The sequence below is a fragment of the Lissotriton helveticus genome, chromosome 11 (assembly GCF_964261635.1).
Source record: "Lissotriton helveticus chromosome 11, aLisHel1.1, whole genome shotgun sequence".
Classification (NCBI taxonomy): Eukaryota; Metazoa; Chordata; class Amphibia; order Caudata; family Salamandridae; genus Lissotriton; species Lissotriton helveticus.
Genome location: NC_136072.1, coordinates 1,038,658,613 through 1,038,674,920, shown reverse-complemented (window position 1 = coordinate 1,038,674,920; position 16,308 = coordinate 1,038,658,613). Strand labels below are relative to the sequence as shown.

General features: G+C 46.5%; 1 protein-coding gene across 1 annotated transcript in view; it reads right to left on the bottom strand.

Annotated features, from left to right (window-relative positions):
* PPP1CC (protein phosphatase 1 catalytic subunit gamma) overlaps positions 1-16,308 on the bottom strand; it is a 309,686-nt gene that overhangs the window by 190,714 nt on the left and 102,664 nt on the right. Inside the window, exon 3 of the mRNA XM_078667475.1 lies at positions 14,876-15,106. Coding sequence (XP_078523601.1) covers positions 14,876-15,106 — 231 coding nt within the window. The remainder of the gene's footprint in view (positions 1-14,875; positions 15,107-16,308) is intronic.

The window sequence follows — 16,308 nt, the reverse complement described above, 5'->3', positions numbered from 1 at the left end:
AAACGGACCTAGACTCAGACCACTGTCGCTTATCAATGTAGATGTTAATATATTGGTGAATATGTTGCAACCCATCATCGCCCTACCAGATCAATCAGACTTCATATACCCGGGAGGTCTACCTTAGAACAGTCTTTTCGGTCTTAAATGATTTACTCCCAGATGTACAGGTGGCGTTTTTTTAGATGCAACAAAGACCTTCAACTCGCTTGAATGGCCTTATCTGTTCAGGATTTTGGAACGGATGGGGTTTGGCCCCCGTTTATTCAGATGGCTCAGACTGTTATACACTGAACCGATGACTAGAGTAAGAGTGAATGGCCTTGTATCTGACCAGTATCAGATTACACGGTTACGCAGCAGGGGGTGCACGTTGGCTGCATGTATTAGACAACACCACAGGTACAATAAGGGTATAGGCTTTAGTGCTCGGAGTCCTTTGATATCACTATGCAGATGATGTCACCTTGTATATTCTGAACCCTGAGCGATGTCCTTGACATAGTATTAAACCACAGAATCTGATGAATTCTCTTATCAGGCATATCTATAAATTGGGCTAAGTCGGTGGTGTTTCCCTTGACAGATAACACTAGGGCAGTGGTTTCGAAATTCCTGTTACAATGGAAAGATGAGAAAGTGAAATATCTGGGAATCTGGATTAGCCGGGATCTACAAGAAGAAAACCAGTTACTTACCTGTAACTTTAGTTCTCCAGTATTGGAATCTTTCATAGATTCACATGCCTGAATCATTCCCCGTCGTCGAGACGGGAGTCTCCGGTATATAAAAAAGCAGTGCTTAGTAGTATAGCAAACTGAAAATAGGCCTAGTCCCTTTTGCAACCCATAGCCTTTGTTATGTAAAAAAGGCCCAAACTTTTCTCTGAACCAGAGCGCCTCACCCTCTAGAACACTCCTGAGAACCTTCTGCCCCTCAGATTATTCGCGCACTTGTGCGTATAACACTTCTTGTGCTAAATCCGAGGTGAGCCTCTCAGGGGAGGAGGGTGGGTGCATGTGAATCTATGAAAGATTCCAATACTGGAGAACTAAAGTTACAGGTAAGTAACTTGTTTTCTTACTCCAGTATTGGAACTTTCATAGATTCAAATGCCTGAATCAGAATAGCGAGCAGTGAAAAGACAAAGCACATTTTCCTGATACATTACATAATCATGCAATACCATTAGAAAATGAAGCATAATCTCATACATATATGCATACTTGTATAAAATGTGACTTTGTAAACAAGAGAACTTATGGATGGAGGGATGCAAGAAAGGCTCACCGTTACTGGATGATGTTCCGCAGTACCGCCTCTCCCACCGCCGCATCAGATTCTGCGGCTGCCTCCAAGCAGTAGTGCCTGGTGAAGGTGTGCGTAGATGCCCAGGTTGCTGCTCTGCAGATATCCTGGATTGGCACTCCTCCAAACAATGCAGTGGATGTGGCCACTGCCCTCGTGGAATGGGCACGGACTCGTGCATTCAAAGGCTTTCCAGCAGCTTGATGACAGTAGACAATCGCACTGGAAATCCATCTGGCAATTCCCCTCTTTGACAGCGGGAAACCTTTCCTGGGCGTGCAGTAGGCGACGATTAACTGGGAAGACTTGCGAAACGCCTTAGTTTCTTTCAAGTAAAATTTCATACATCTCTGAAAGTCCAGCGAGTAATACTCTCTGCCGCTGTCGATGGATGAGGAAAGAAACGCTTCAGCACCAATGGTTCGTTCAAATGAAAATCAGTTGGTACCTTCGGAATGAACTTCGGTTTTGTCCTGAGAATCATCTTATCCTCTTGAAATTGCAAGAACGGCTCCTGAATCGTGAGCGCTTGTAGTTCCCCTACTCTTCTCGCAGAAGTCAATGCAATGAGAAGAGCCACCTTCCAGGACAAGAACTTCAGGTCTGCCCTGTGTATCGGTTCAAATGGTGGCTTTATCAATTGAGAGAGTATTATATTCAGATTCCATAAAGGTGGTGGAAGCTTTACTGGTGGAAAGACTCTGAATATCCCTTTCATGAATGGTTTGATAATCCTTGAGGACCATAAAGATGGGCCGGACGACCTCCTGTAGCGGGATATCGCAGCCAAATGCACCTTGATGGAGGCGTGTGCTAATCCTGACTTTGCTAACAGCAGAATGCAAGGTATAATTTGAGGTGCAGCAGTAAGAGGGTGAACACCATTTCTCTTACACCACAGACAAAACCTCTTCCATTTCATCATGTAGGTTTTGTTGGTACTCTCCGCTCTGGCCTTGGATAGGATGTCCCTACATTCGTGTGAGATGTTCAGATTGCTAAACTCAGTGTTCAGGAGAAAGGCTGCTAATCGCAAGGATTTCGGGTCCGGATGGCGCACCTGCCCCTTGAACATTGTCAGCAGTGATGGAATCAGGCGCAACTGAACTGGACGGTCCTCAGACAGTAGCATCAGTTCCGTGAACCAGTGCTGTCTGGGCCACCACGGGGCAATTAGGATCAGCCTGCACGGTTCTTTCTTGATCTTCACCAGTACGCGGGGGAGAAGAGGAATTGGAGGAAAACCGTAGGCAAAGATGCCGGACCATGCCATGGAAAACGCATTCCCCCCAAGATCCTTTCTGGGGAGCCAGCTTGCGAAGTACTGGCATTTTCTGTTTTCCTTCGTAGCGAAGAGGTCTACCATCTATGTTCCCCATCTTCGAAAGATGATGTCCAGGATCTCCTGGTCCAACTCCCATTCGTGGCAGGACGATTTTAGCCTGCTGAGAGTATCCGCCTTGACGTTTTGATCCCCCGGGAGGTGTTCTGCTGTCAAGGACATTCCCTGCTGAATAGCCCATTCCCATGTTTCCTGGGCTTCCTGAGACAGGGAGAGAGATCTTGTTCCCCCTTGCTTGTTTACATAATGCATCGCCGTGGTGTTGTCTGTTCTTAACACCGGCGCACCTTTTATCCTTGGCAGAAAAGCCAGCAATGCCAAGCGAATCGCCCCGAGTTCCAGCAGATTTATATGTAATTGCTGCTCCTCCGCCTTCCAACGGCCGCTGACCTGAAGGTCCTGAAGGAAAGCTCCCCATCCTTCTAACGACGCATCCGTCGTTACCACTAGCGGAGCTGCTCTTGCTAGAAACGTCAGTCCGAGACACATTTGCCTTTTGCGTCCACCACTTTGCTGCCTGCAGCATGACTGGTGTCACCTGTATTGTATCTTCGAAGGATCCCTCCGCCTGACGCCATTGGAGATCGATCTGTTCTTGCCATGGTCTCATCCTTAGCCTGCAGCAAGGTACCAGTGGAATACAAGAGGACATTGTGCCCAGTAAGGATTTGTACCTGCGGACTGAAAGAGACTCTTTTTCCCCAAGTCTTGGAAGAGGGACACAATCCTCAGTTGTCTTTCCTCGGAGGGAAACACTTTGTTGCATTCTGTGTCCAACATTGCCCCCAGAAAAGTAATCACTCTTGCTGGGTGGAGGTTTGACTTTCCCTCGTTTAGAGTCAATTCTAAATTGGCGAATAAGTCTATGCAAGCTTGCGTCGACGTTCTGGCTTGTGTCTTCGATGGTGCCTTGACTAACCGGTCGTCGAGGTACGGAAATATTTGATGTCCTTGCTTCCTCAACACAGCCGCCACTGGAGCCAGGCATTTCGTGAACACTCTTGGCGCGGATTTCAAGCCGAATGGCAGCACCCTGAACTGGTAATGTCTTCCGGCTACCCAGAACTGAAGGTACTGCCTGTGTGCAGGATGTATTGGCACGTGAAAATACGAGTCCTGTAGGTCCAATGTGGTCTCCTGGGTTCAATAACGGAAGGATGTCCTGTAGGGATACCATCCTGAAAGATTGTTTCTTGAGATAGGTGTTTAAGGATCGGAGATCCAGAATGGGGCGCCACTGGAGTTTGTTCTTGATAAGAAAAAACCGGGAGTAAAACCCCTTGTTTTCCTGGGATTTCGGTGCCGGTTCTATTGCTCCCTTTCGGAGCATTGTCCGAATCTCCTGCCGGAGTTGATGCAGATGGTTGGCTCTCTGATGCATCGGTGGCGTACAAGGGGGCGTCTGAAGGAATTCTAGGGTGTGACTGAATTGAACAATTTTTAGGACCCATTGGTCCGTTGTTATTTTCCGCCAATTTTGAAGATGGTGAGCAATCTTTCCACCCAGGGGAGCATCTGATAGAGCCGGAAGATGGAGGTTGTCATTGCCGACGTGTGTTGTCCTTTCCTCTGCCACCACGTCCTCTTGGAGTAGATTTTGGGTATCCTCCTGACTGACGCTGGTTATATTGCTGACGGTACGGCTGCGATGAGGACTGATAAGAAGATGAATATCTCCCTTGTTGGTATCCTCCTCTATACGAGGATTGACCTCTACCCCTGGAGCCACGAAAAGGGGTTTTTCTGTACTGCAGTGTTCCAAGAGCCTTTGCCGTATCAGTATCCTTCTTGATACTTTCCAGCGTATCATCTATATGCTTCCCAAATAACTCTTCTCCATTGAAAGGGAGGTCCAATATCTTGTTTTGTACCTCCGGCCTAAATGCTGTTGCTCGCAGCCAACCCTGCCTGCGCAGGACAGCCGCTCCCCCAGGGATCTAAAAGCCGTGGTCGCTATATCCATAGCGCAGTCTATGACTTCAGCCGTAGTCCTCTCTCCTTCCATGAGAATTTTTCACCTCCTGCTTCTCTGGATCTGGCACCAAGTCAACGTAGGGAGACAGGTCGCACCACATCTGCCTGTCATACCTCCCCAATATTGCAAGGGCATTAGCCGCTCTTACAAGCAGAGCAGACATTAATGAGAAACGCTTCCCCTGCGTTATCCAACCTTCTGCCCTCCTTGTCTGGAGGTGTTGCAATAGGAGCAGATGGGTTCCTGGATTTCTGTTGTGCCGCCTGCGTGATAACAGAATCAGGTTTGGGATGACCCAAAAGGCAAGCTGGAGCATCGACTGGTGCTTTATACTTTTTATCCAGTCTGGCCAGAACCGGTGTTACCGTCGCTGGCGTCTCCATAACTTTCAAACCTTCTTTCCAGATATGAGACACTAAGGGTAGAGATCGTACAGATCTTCGATACGAGTCTTTAAAGTCATAGAAAACATTCACTTTTCTCCTCTGTCATGGTCAAGGCAAACCTCTTAGTGGCTCTCTCCATCAAACTATGAAATCCACCAATGTCCTCCGGTGGAGAGCTCACTGGTCTCTGCGGCGGAGTTGCAGGTGATGGGGCGATATAATCATGCCATTCTGCATTTGTGTCCGCAATCTCACCATCCTCCTGATCTTCATCGGAGGTATCGTGGTGTGTTGTCGGTGGTGGTGACCTAACAGTAGGTTCCGGCACAACTTCTCTCCTACGAATCGGAGTTCCTGGAATTGACCGTTGACGTGGAGTAGCCTCCATGGTCTGTTGAGCGACTGGAGCCGCTGGGTATCTATTCCTATAATCCTCCAACATTCCCTGGAGATCCTTCAACAAAGGATGGTACACTGGTCATCTCCTCTCGTTGCTGTTGTCTATATCGGTGTTCCTGGGGTTGTTCTTGATATCCCCCATATTCTTCCTCGGAATCGTATTCCTGGCACTTGACCTGTAGTTGCGAAGGGCTACTGGCAATACCATACTCATCTTCCTCCGAATCTTCTTCCTCCAGTAAGTGAGACGGTAGCAAAGGGGAGACCTTGCTTGGAGATGTAACCTCGGGTGTTATAGGTTCTCAAAGGCACCAAATCTTTTTCTGGTGTTTTTTCCCTAGTCGACGAGCCCGTCGACGAGACTCCCATCGCCGTCTTCGACCAAGTCATTGTCGTCGACGCTAACGTCAACGTTGTAGTGACAGTCGACGCTGTCCTCGTCGACGTCCTAGTCGACGCTACCGTCGTCGGCACAGTCCCCGTCGACACTGCCGTCGCTGCCGTAGACAGCCGTCGAAGCCTTCGTCGACGGTGAAATCGTCGAAGCTGTTTTCTCACCAGCTTTCTCCTTAGTCGACGACGGAGGTGTTTGTCGTAGTCGATGGCACCTTTTTAGTCGACGGTCCCGTCGACGGAGTTGATTTCTCCTCAGAAGGCGCAGAAGAAGATCGTTTGATGGTTATCTTGATCTTCTGAGGTTACTGGTGGATCTGAGGTGCATTTTGCTCCTTTCACCTCACCAGCAGCTCCCTTCTTCCCCTTCGATGAGACTGAAGGGGATTTTAAGGGACTGCGCCCTGAAGACCCTGGGGTGGTCTTTTTTAGGGCCTTCTCAGGTCTTTCCCCTGAGGAATGTGTCTGAGGAGATCTACTTGAGATCTTTGACGCCACAGATTCTTCCTCACTCTCACTTGAGAGGATTTCCTTCCTGGCTTTGACTTTCTGAAGCCAGATCAGTAGCCTTCCCTCACGATCCCTCAAGGTCTTATTTGAAAAGGTACGACATACCTTACAATCTGCTGCCTTATGGTCTGGGTAGAGACAGTAGATGCAGTCCTTGTGAGGGTCATCTGTATAAAGCCTCTTCTTGGAGCAGGTTGAACAAGCTCTAAATAATCCTTTTCTCTATCAGACATGGTTGATGTAAAACCTCAAATTCAAATCAAAATACTGTAGAAGTAAAGAGTTTGAGCAGAGCTCAAAGGAGACTCCCTAGCACAAAGTGCGGTAGAAAAATCTGAGGGGCAGAAGGTTCTCTCAGGAGTGTTCTAGAGGGTGAGGAGCTATGATTGGTTCAGAGAAAAGTTTGGGCCTTTTTTACATACCAAAGGCTATGGGTTGCAAAAGGGAAATGGGCCTAAGCCTCTTTTCAGTTTGCTATACTACTAAGCACTGCTTTTTTATATACCGGAGACTCCCGTCTCGACGACGGGGAATGATTCAGGCATGTGAATCTATGAAAGTTCCAATACTGGAGTAATTGTGGAACCTCAATTACGGTAAAGCCATTGATTGGTTGAGGAAAAGGTGGCTATATGGGCTAAACTGTATGCATTCTGCGCACAGGCACAGTTCCAGCACTACTGGGTGCACCATACGCCCTTTCAGCCACACGTGGCTGGGGAGACCGACGTGGTGGCACCTGTTCCTCTTCAGGTGGCAGTATACCAGACCTATAAACGTCATACAGATTGCATCAACACTTTTGGAACTCTGCGATGGGCTTGGGATGTGTTAAGGTGGGCGCTCAGATATTCTATGCTCCTATCCCCTTGCACAGACCCTTAGGTTACCTAACAGATGAGAACCAAAAAAGTAGCGCAGACTGTCACTCCATAAATTTCCAGATCTCTACCCGGAGGGGATGTTTAGAGAACCTCCGGTGGAGGGACAGAGGGTCTCTTTCGGTGAGACGTTCCTATATCACAAAATTCGGGCTGCCTGTTGTAAATTACACAATGAATTTCCTTACCAACCACCCCCCTTGACTGCCCTGGAAAACCTACTGTGTACACCATCGCCACACAAGCTCATCACCAGACTTTACACACATGCAGACTGACGCCCCCGAGACAGAGTACTGGACATAAGTGGAGTGTTGAGCTATCGCTCCCCCCCTGACTGACGAACAGTAGTCGTACTGCTGTGCTCAAATGACTGAGCTATCTCGCAATTATGAGCTTCCTCGGATTCACTTCAAATGTTTACATAGATATTACAGAATGCCCATTGGTTTACACGGAATTGGGCTCAGACTGACTGTTGCTAGCGCTGCAGGCGGCCAATGCCTCTTTTCTCCATATGGCGTGGGAGTGTCTGGCCATTGCAGATTATTGGTCCCAAATGTTTGAGTCTATAAATCAGATCCTGGGCCTGACTGTGTCCCCATCTCCATTAATGGGACTGTCAGGATACGTTAGAGACACGTTAAAAAACGCAAACTGCATGCGCTATTGCTGCTATTCGCCAAACGCCAAATAGCTCTTCACTGGGGGAAGGAGGAAACCCACGACTATGGAATGGATCAGAGAGGTTACTTATGGCCAGGTTCAGATGGCCACTTTCTGGGAGCTCATGCCACCCACTTCCAGACCAGAGAGATATGGGAGCCGTTTATTACTTGGGTTCGGGAAAGGTCAAGTGGACCTGGGGATGAGGTGGAGACGGTGGCCAGCACTGGGACTGCGCGATTAAAATACTGTTGGGATCTGTTGCGAGATTCAATTGGGCACTATAGGAGTTTCGAGGAGAGATTTAAGTGGGTACTGAGGGAGGGTCATTGTATACTACTGTCAGATTTAGCACTATTACATCTAAATGTTTACTCTTAAATCAATACTATGTGGGGAGCATCACTGTGTGCGATACATGATGATTCAGGCGACCGTTATGTCTTTTGCCATGATGTACATTTGTCAACTGTACACCAAGTTGGTTTGTTGTATATATGTACTGCATCTCTTTTGAAAAAATAAATAAACTTTAAATCTAAAAAAAAAAAAATGACGCTGGCCAATGGGAAGGATGGGCGGGGCTTCAAGTCCCCTTCCAAAATCTCTTGTTTACAAGAGATCTTGCAGAGCGATGCGCTAGAGCGATGCGCTGCAGCGCTACCTAAAAGTAGACCTATATTTTATTTCTAAATCCAAGCAGGACTTTGTACCGGTAGGTAAACTACACCTTCAATTGTAGCCCTTTAAACCGAAATGCAATGGCCGATGGGTTTGCACTTATTACAGGTTTGTATCACTTTAAAATGCTGTTTGAATTACACGTTGATTGCTTTAGAATTACGTTTGAGCACTGGGGATGGTATGCCTAGATACCACACTTTAGGACCTCACAATACAAGGTAAGTAAGTTGCAGTCTAGTTCTCTTTTCTACATACAATCTGTTCAACACAAAATATTTTAGGCACAAAATCTCCTATGGAAGAAAAGGTGTTCGCAATTTCTTCTTGGGCAAGTACGCGATTTCAGAGTGTGGGTTAGGGCCAAGGTTCCGAGGTATATATGGACACTAGAGTTGCACCACCAGGGGCGCTGGGCAGGCTGGTTGCAGAAGCTCAATGTTAGCCAATTGGACCTTTGGTTAGTGACCGACTAGCAGGCCACACTGGTGTGGGAGCAGAGCTCCTAGGGTTAAGGTCAGCACTGCAGAGGCCAACTACCAGCACAGGAGCTGCACCACCAGCAGTACTAGGGCAGCAAGGTGAAGGGTGCAAAAGTACGTCTGGGACCCTGTGCTTTTCAATGGAGACCGTTGGTTATGCAAAGATTTTGCAGGCAAGGGCAGGAGACTTTCAGATGGCGACCACCGGTTGGAGAGGCAATTTGGGTTCTTGAGTGATGCCTGGACAGTCGGTTGGGCCACCCAAGGCTGTGGGGCACCTGATGCAAGGGTATCTTCTGGTAATTGGTGTTCTTAACAGCTCCAGTTGGGAGTGCCCTTTAGGTTGAGGCTGCAGGTGCAGTCTCAAAGATTGAGGGAGGCTGGGGATCACCAGGTCAAGCTTGCTGGCGAGAGATCCTTTGTTATGTTAAAAAGAACCTCAAGTGCTTGTTCACCAACGGCTTCTTGGCGCTGAGGGATACACGAAGCAGCAGTACAGGGAGGAAACCTAGTTATCATATGCCTGATGGAACAGCCATGTCTTCAGCTGCTTTCTGGACGGTGCATAGGAGGTGACCGACCTAAGCTCCATTGGAAGAGAGTTCCAAAACTGAGGGTCTAGAACTGCAAAACGAGAACCTCCATGTTTCTTGCGTTTAAAGATTGGGGTAACAAGCAGATTCAAATGGGAAGATCATAAATTTCGAGTGATAACATTGCGTAAGATTTTGGAAGAAATAAAATCTGGACTCGTGCCCTGGAGAGCTTTAAAGATCGCTGTGGTGTTGGGTCACTCAGTTGGGCTGTGGGTGTCTGGTGCAGAATCACAGAGTCACCGGAATGTGGGGGTATTTCCTTGAGCAAATCCAGTGCTCACAGGAGACAATCTAAGATGGTTTCAGGGCAGGTCCTCCGGACTTTGGGGGTTGATGGCTGCTGGACTCACTGGGGTTCTTACTGTAGGCTGGTCGTAGACTGAACAGGCCAGTAGGGCTGGGGCCAAAGCAGTAAGTGTCCTTCCTGGGTCAATACGGCTCTTCAGTCCTGCTTTAATCCTCAAAAGAGGCAGCAAGGTTCAAGGGTAGCCCATAGATACTAAATTTAAGAGTGTTCAAGGGAGTGCAGATCGAGACTAATGGACTCCTTCCTTGGGCTGGGTACATCCCCTATTATAGCCACCCTCCAGTGAGAGGATGCATGAGCCTCTATTTAATTGGCTTAGTCCCCCCCCCCCCCATCTTCAAGATAAAGGGGACTGAAGGGTGGGATTGGCAAAGGTGGGCACACCTCTTCCTAGCTTGATTTTCCCGCTCATTCTCCCACCCGAGGTGGGGGGCCAGAACTGGTGGGGGCCAGAACTGGTGGGAGCCAGTCACTGGGGACAGCAAAAGGTGGGGACAGCAAAAGGTAGGGACAGCTTGCAAAGGCGGCAAACCTTTGAAGCTTCCGGGGTCCAGAAACCGGACTGGTGGTAGCAAATGGCGGGCAGCCATTCAAGAACCACAACAGGGTTGGCGGATTCAGGAGGTATCTCTAAAATGCCCTCTGAGTGCATCTTACATTAAATCCAACACTGGCATAAGTGTAGGTTTAATGTGCTGAGAAGTTTGTTACCAAACTCCCCAGTTTTTAGTAAAGCCATTATGGAGCTGTGGAGTTAATGACCAACTCCCAGACCATATACTTTTTATGGTTTTACTACACTTACAATGTAGAAGCGCCTTAGACACTGTACGGGTAAATGCCATTACCCTCACATTAGTGTTAGTGCATCCCGCTAGAGGGGTGATTTACCTAGGCCTCAGGCAGTGGGTTGCAGGAATGGTACACAGGGATGTGTGCCATGTCCAATCTTCACTTCTCTGCACCAAAACAAGCAGCCTGTGTGTGGGTTTTAAGACACAGGATCTCTAAGGTGGCACAATAGGAGCTGCAGCCCTTTGAGGACTTCCCTGGTCACAGTGCCCTTGGTACCTTTTACAAGGGGCTTGCATGTGGCAAAAGATGTGGTAATTGTGGGTACAAAGATACAGTCTTGGGAAAGATTGCAGGCCCTGGGAACCTGATTGGCAGGGACCCAGGGCGCCAAGTCAGGTTGCATCCAATGTCAGGCAAATAGTGGGGGTAACCATGCAAAAAGGGGGACTTTCCTACAGATAGTTTGGCTGAAACTAAAGTAGCTGAAGGAAAAAAGGTATCCTTTGAACGTGTTCCTAGGATTTACAGCACCAATCTTAGTACATACATAGTCTGTTGTCCAGTTTGAGGAACACTTTTATAAGATTGTTCTCCAAACACTTAGGGTGCACTTCTGAAGGCAAAGGAAATAAGGTTCTTATTTTTGGGAGCAGTAATGTTCTGTGCTACTGCACGTATCCCATGTATCCATACACTAGGACCCTAGCTGGACTGCAGCTAAAGGCTACGCAACTGACCCATCAACATCACGTAAATTTATCTCTAGAAGCCCAGAGTACTCAATTTTTGAATTACTTATTATAAATACACTTTACTTGTATCAGTAAATATTTATGTTAAGTATTTTATGACGTTCACCCTAGTCCTTGCGATACAATGCTGAACATTTAATATGGTAGGGTTCAAGGCTTACGGGTTACCCTGAAAATTTGGGTTAGTTCATGGTAAAATATTTTAAATATACAATTTAACTTATTTTGACATTTTACCTTGGAAATGTATGTATGTGGTGACATTGACAGAACTACGCCCTCATGTTATATCCAACAATATTTTTAAGCCCGATATGCTTTTGAAGATCAAACCAAATTTTTAAAAAAATGTTTTGCTGCACGAACTTGCAAGTGATTGCATCCAGAGACTCTCACTTATGAAGTGCTGCTCATCCAGCTGTTCACTCAAAACTGAGCAGCCTGTAAAAGTCCCAGTACAAATCTGAAATTACCAACTATAGAGGAGTATGGTGACCACAACTGCTCCGAAAAGCTTTCTACATGTAATGCATTGCTTGAAGTCCATCATGAATGGCAAGTGCTGTAGAGTATCAAATGTTTTTAGTCAGTTCAAAGCATAGGAACATCTGCCCATCCAAGCAGGGGAGATAGCAAAAAAAGTAAAGCCCAAGATGTGCAGCAAGCCAAAGATGTTAAGGACCACATCCAATCTAAAAATTGATTAGGGACAGAGGCTCAGAATGCTGAAGATATTGACTGGTCCATTATGCATGTGTGGATTGCAGTCTACCTCTATAGACTATTAAATCAAGTAATCTAAGTGGAGGTAGGATATGGATTGTGAAATAGGTGCAATTTGTTGGAAACATCCTGGAGAGGTGGACAGCAGAACAAAGGAAGTCTTGATGTGGTGTTAAGGAGCACACCGAGCATGTACAAGGACTCGCTCCCTACCCCCACAGAATGCAAAGTAGCAAATTCTACTTAAAACATTTCATCTTTAACTCCTTAACAGTGCCTTTCCATGGAGCTGGTCTTTTTTTTGTAGATTACATTTTGCGTGGGAGTCATGGGGTACTATTACCTAATAATCGCTGAACTAGCTTCTTTGGAGGGAGAAGAATCTTCTGCAGTTAATCTTTTGATATACTTGCCTTCAGTAATGGCCTTATCTGATAGAGAAAGTCTAGCCTCAGATTCATTACCTTTAAACTTCCAGGCATCAGCTGGACCCAGAAGATTTGAAGTACCCCTGTGTGCTGGTAGATGGCGTCTGTCAACTCAGTGTGGAGTTGGTCATAGACGTGATATCGGCAGCAATACAATTTTCCATGTCAGAAGCGCAGAGCCATGAAGTGACTGACCTTGGTGTGTTGAATAAAAAAAAAAAGAAATACACAGACAACTAGGGCCCTGAAGGGGGAACAGTCCTGACACTAAATGCCGCAGTACAGGGAGGATGTGTAAGTCGGTAAGGAATCTGCAACCAGAAATGTCTACCAGATAAGGTGTTAAGGTAAGTAACTTTTCCATCCGATAGACATCTAGGCGCAGATTCCTTACCTTTGAACAGAAAGCACAGCAATACCTTACCTGGCGGTGGAACTGTGGAAAAGCTTTAGACCATAGAGTCCCCCCCCCCCCCGAGCTATGCTTGGTCAAGGAAAGCATAAACAGGAGAAAATCTGAGAAGGAGGCACATAAGTGGTCAACAGGCCTTTCTGTACAATATTTACAAAATGTGTTCCATCTGCAGGTGTAGAAAGACTGTGGAGGGACGCCTGGCTGTCAGGCTAGCTTCGCAGACTGGAGACTTCAGCAGGAAGGCTCAAAAGCCATCAGCGGTCACCACTCAAACTCCACCCAAGGAGGCAGAGTGGACAGGTCCGGGTGGAGCACCTTCCCAGGCCACTGCGACAGAAGATACTCTCGAAGGGGCAGCCTGATCAGAGGTTCGATGCTCATTGCAAGAAACTCAAGATACCAGACTCTCCATGCCCAGTCAGGAGCCACAAGAACGACTTGTGCCCGTTAACTCTGCATCTTCTTGAGCACTGTGGACAGCCATGGTATGTGTGGCAAGGCATACAGTAGGCCTAAGCTGCACTCACAACAAAAAGCATTACCAAACGAGCTTCTTTGAAAATTCCACTGTGCAAAATTGCTGACATTATGCGTTCTTTGGAGGCGAACAGAACTAAGGCTCTCCCCACCACAAAGTCCCTGCACCACCTGCCTGATTTCCGCTTCAGACCAAAGTCCTCCGAACTCCACCTCTCCCAGATGGCAGACCCATCCCAGAAGAGACCATCAGTCACTACTCCGATCTGGGTGGGAAAGGGGTCTGCCTCGGACCCAATTCCTGTTTTGTTAGCCACCACTGCAGGTCTTCCACAGTGCCCTCCGATATCTGAACCAGGACGGCGAGATTTCCCAGATGCTGTGCACATTGGATCTTCAAGTCTTACTGCAGAGCCCTCATGGGCCATCTGGCACGGTCCACAAGCAAAATGTCCAATAGCCTCACTCACTGAAATCCAGGATAGAGGCTGAAACATCGGTATCCTGGCCTGAATATCCTGGAATCGCAGCTCAGGAGGATAAGCCCGAAACTGGACAGTGTCAGGAGTTCGGTGTGACTTTGGCACGTTGATAGTTAATCCCAGCAAGTGTAAGGTTTGCCATAGTCTGGAGGTCAGAGAAACCTGCTTGGTAGGTTTCTACTTTCAGCAACCAGTCGTTGAGATAAAAAAAAAAAAAAAAAAAGGGGGTCTCTGGAACCTTCAATCTTCACAAAGGAGATGGCGGCTGTAATAGCCCATCTGTGAACATCTGAGAGCCACTGGTGAGGTCGTAGAAGAACACAGAAAACAAAGTGCTCATGGTCCATCGTAAACTGCAGGAAGCAATGACGGGCAGGCAGAACTGGAATATGGAAATAGACGTACTACAAGTCCAACACTACCATCCAGTCTCCTGAGTCCAGGGCAGACAGGACCTGAGCAAGGGTGAGCATCATGAGGAAGTAAATGAGGGCTCCAAGGCAGCTAATAGTATGGAGGCCATCCTTCGGAACAGGAAACTAGCAGGAACCAAAACAGCCTATTTTTGGCCCAGGAATGCATAGTGATTACTGCCAATTGTGTGAAATAAAATACAAATGCATTTTATAACTGAAGTGCCATTGTTTTCTGTGAGGCGATGGAGAATGATATATACACACCACTAATTTGTACATGAGTTTCAAGTCCTCAGAGTAATTGGTATCCTAGCAAATGAAAAATTGCACCACCGCTGAAGAGACCACCCTATCAAGATGCAGATATTGCAAACCCCACTGCACAAAGACAACTTTAATTTCAATATTCACTTTACTGTTTAAGCAACTAATCAAATGAACACAACTAATTAATAACTTACATTCGTCATAAAACCCATAAATTCGATTGATGCTGGCACATTCATGGTTGCCTCGGAGTAAGAAGAAGTTCTCTGGATATTTAATTTTGTATGCGAGTAAGAGACAGATAGTTTCCAAAGACTGCTTTCCTCTGTCCACATAGTCTCCTAGGAACAGGTAGTTGCTCTCAGGTGGAAAACCTCCATATTCGAAGAGCCTAAGTAGGTCATAATACTGCCCATGAATATCACCTGAAAGTGGAAAAATAATTGACTGTTAACGAGGAAAAAACACTACCAGGCAAATTGCATAATTTAAAAAAAATCTGGACAAAAAGCACCTGGAACTGTAGTTCCACTGATCTACAATTTGTAGATGAACATTTATTTGTGAACAGCCAATGTGTACATTTCCCTTGGTCAAGGTTAAAAGCGCAAGATGCTCATGAGAATAAACAAATCCAGTGCTCACTATGCAGTATTGTTGAACACCATACCAGTAAAAATAGCTATGTCACAAAGATGTGGATTTTTAAATAATATCACCAATAAGCGTTTGCAGCAGAGCCTTCAGTGCCCTGCAAAAGTTACTGAAAGTGAACACTAAACTTTACTTACCGGTTACAACAGTTGGCGGCTTGAATGGATAAAGATTCCCTACTCTATCCAACAAGCGTAACATCTGCTTGATTAGTCAAATTTTTTTCTTCTTTTTAAATGTTGAAGCATGCTGAAGCGCAGAACATCCAATTTGGAGTTCTTAGTTGCATCTATGGAACCTGTAGGAAGTAGGCTATGTATATAGTATGCTGCTATGAGGTTATACTGTGCACAGAGTCCAGAGTCTCCACAGACGTGTACAGGGCTCAAGGTTAACCCAAAGTGCTCCATTAGTGGTTATGTGCACGAGCAGCCTTTGGCCTAACAGGAGTGTAAAACATTTATTGCACATAGATTAATAAGCGACACGACACAAAAAGGAGACCCACATACATTTTAGAAAAATAAGCTTTTCAAGTTTCAAGACCAAGATCTTCACAAAAAGGTAAATACGTTTTTCAGGAAAAATACGTTGGTCTTTTAAAAGTCGACACATAGGATGACATTGAACTGTTCAAAAATTGCACTATGGAGGAAAACAATTCAGGTTTACGGGTAAGTACCAAACTTACAGTTCCAGTCTTCCTGGCATCAGTGTGGGTTTATTGAAAGGAGTAGCTTGGTACCAAACACTTCGGGGTTCAGAGAAGCCATGGCTCTGGAGTTTCCAGCTCATGTACACTGGCTTACCTGGCACTTACAGTATCCAAGAATGGCCTTTATTGTAGGGGAATATCTGCTCATACAAGCATGCCCACACTTGTGGCTTAGTGCACCTTGCCTTAGGACTGGAAGTCATGCTAGAGGTGTGACTTGCCTATAAGTTGAGCAGTGCTAGTTGGCATGGCACACAG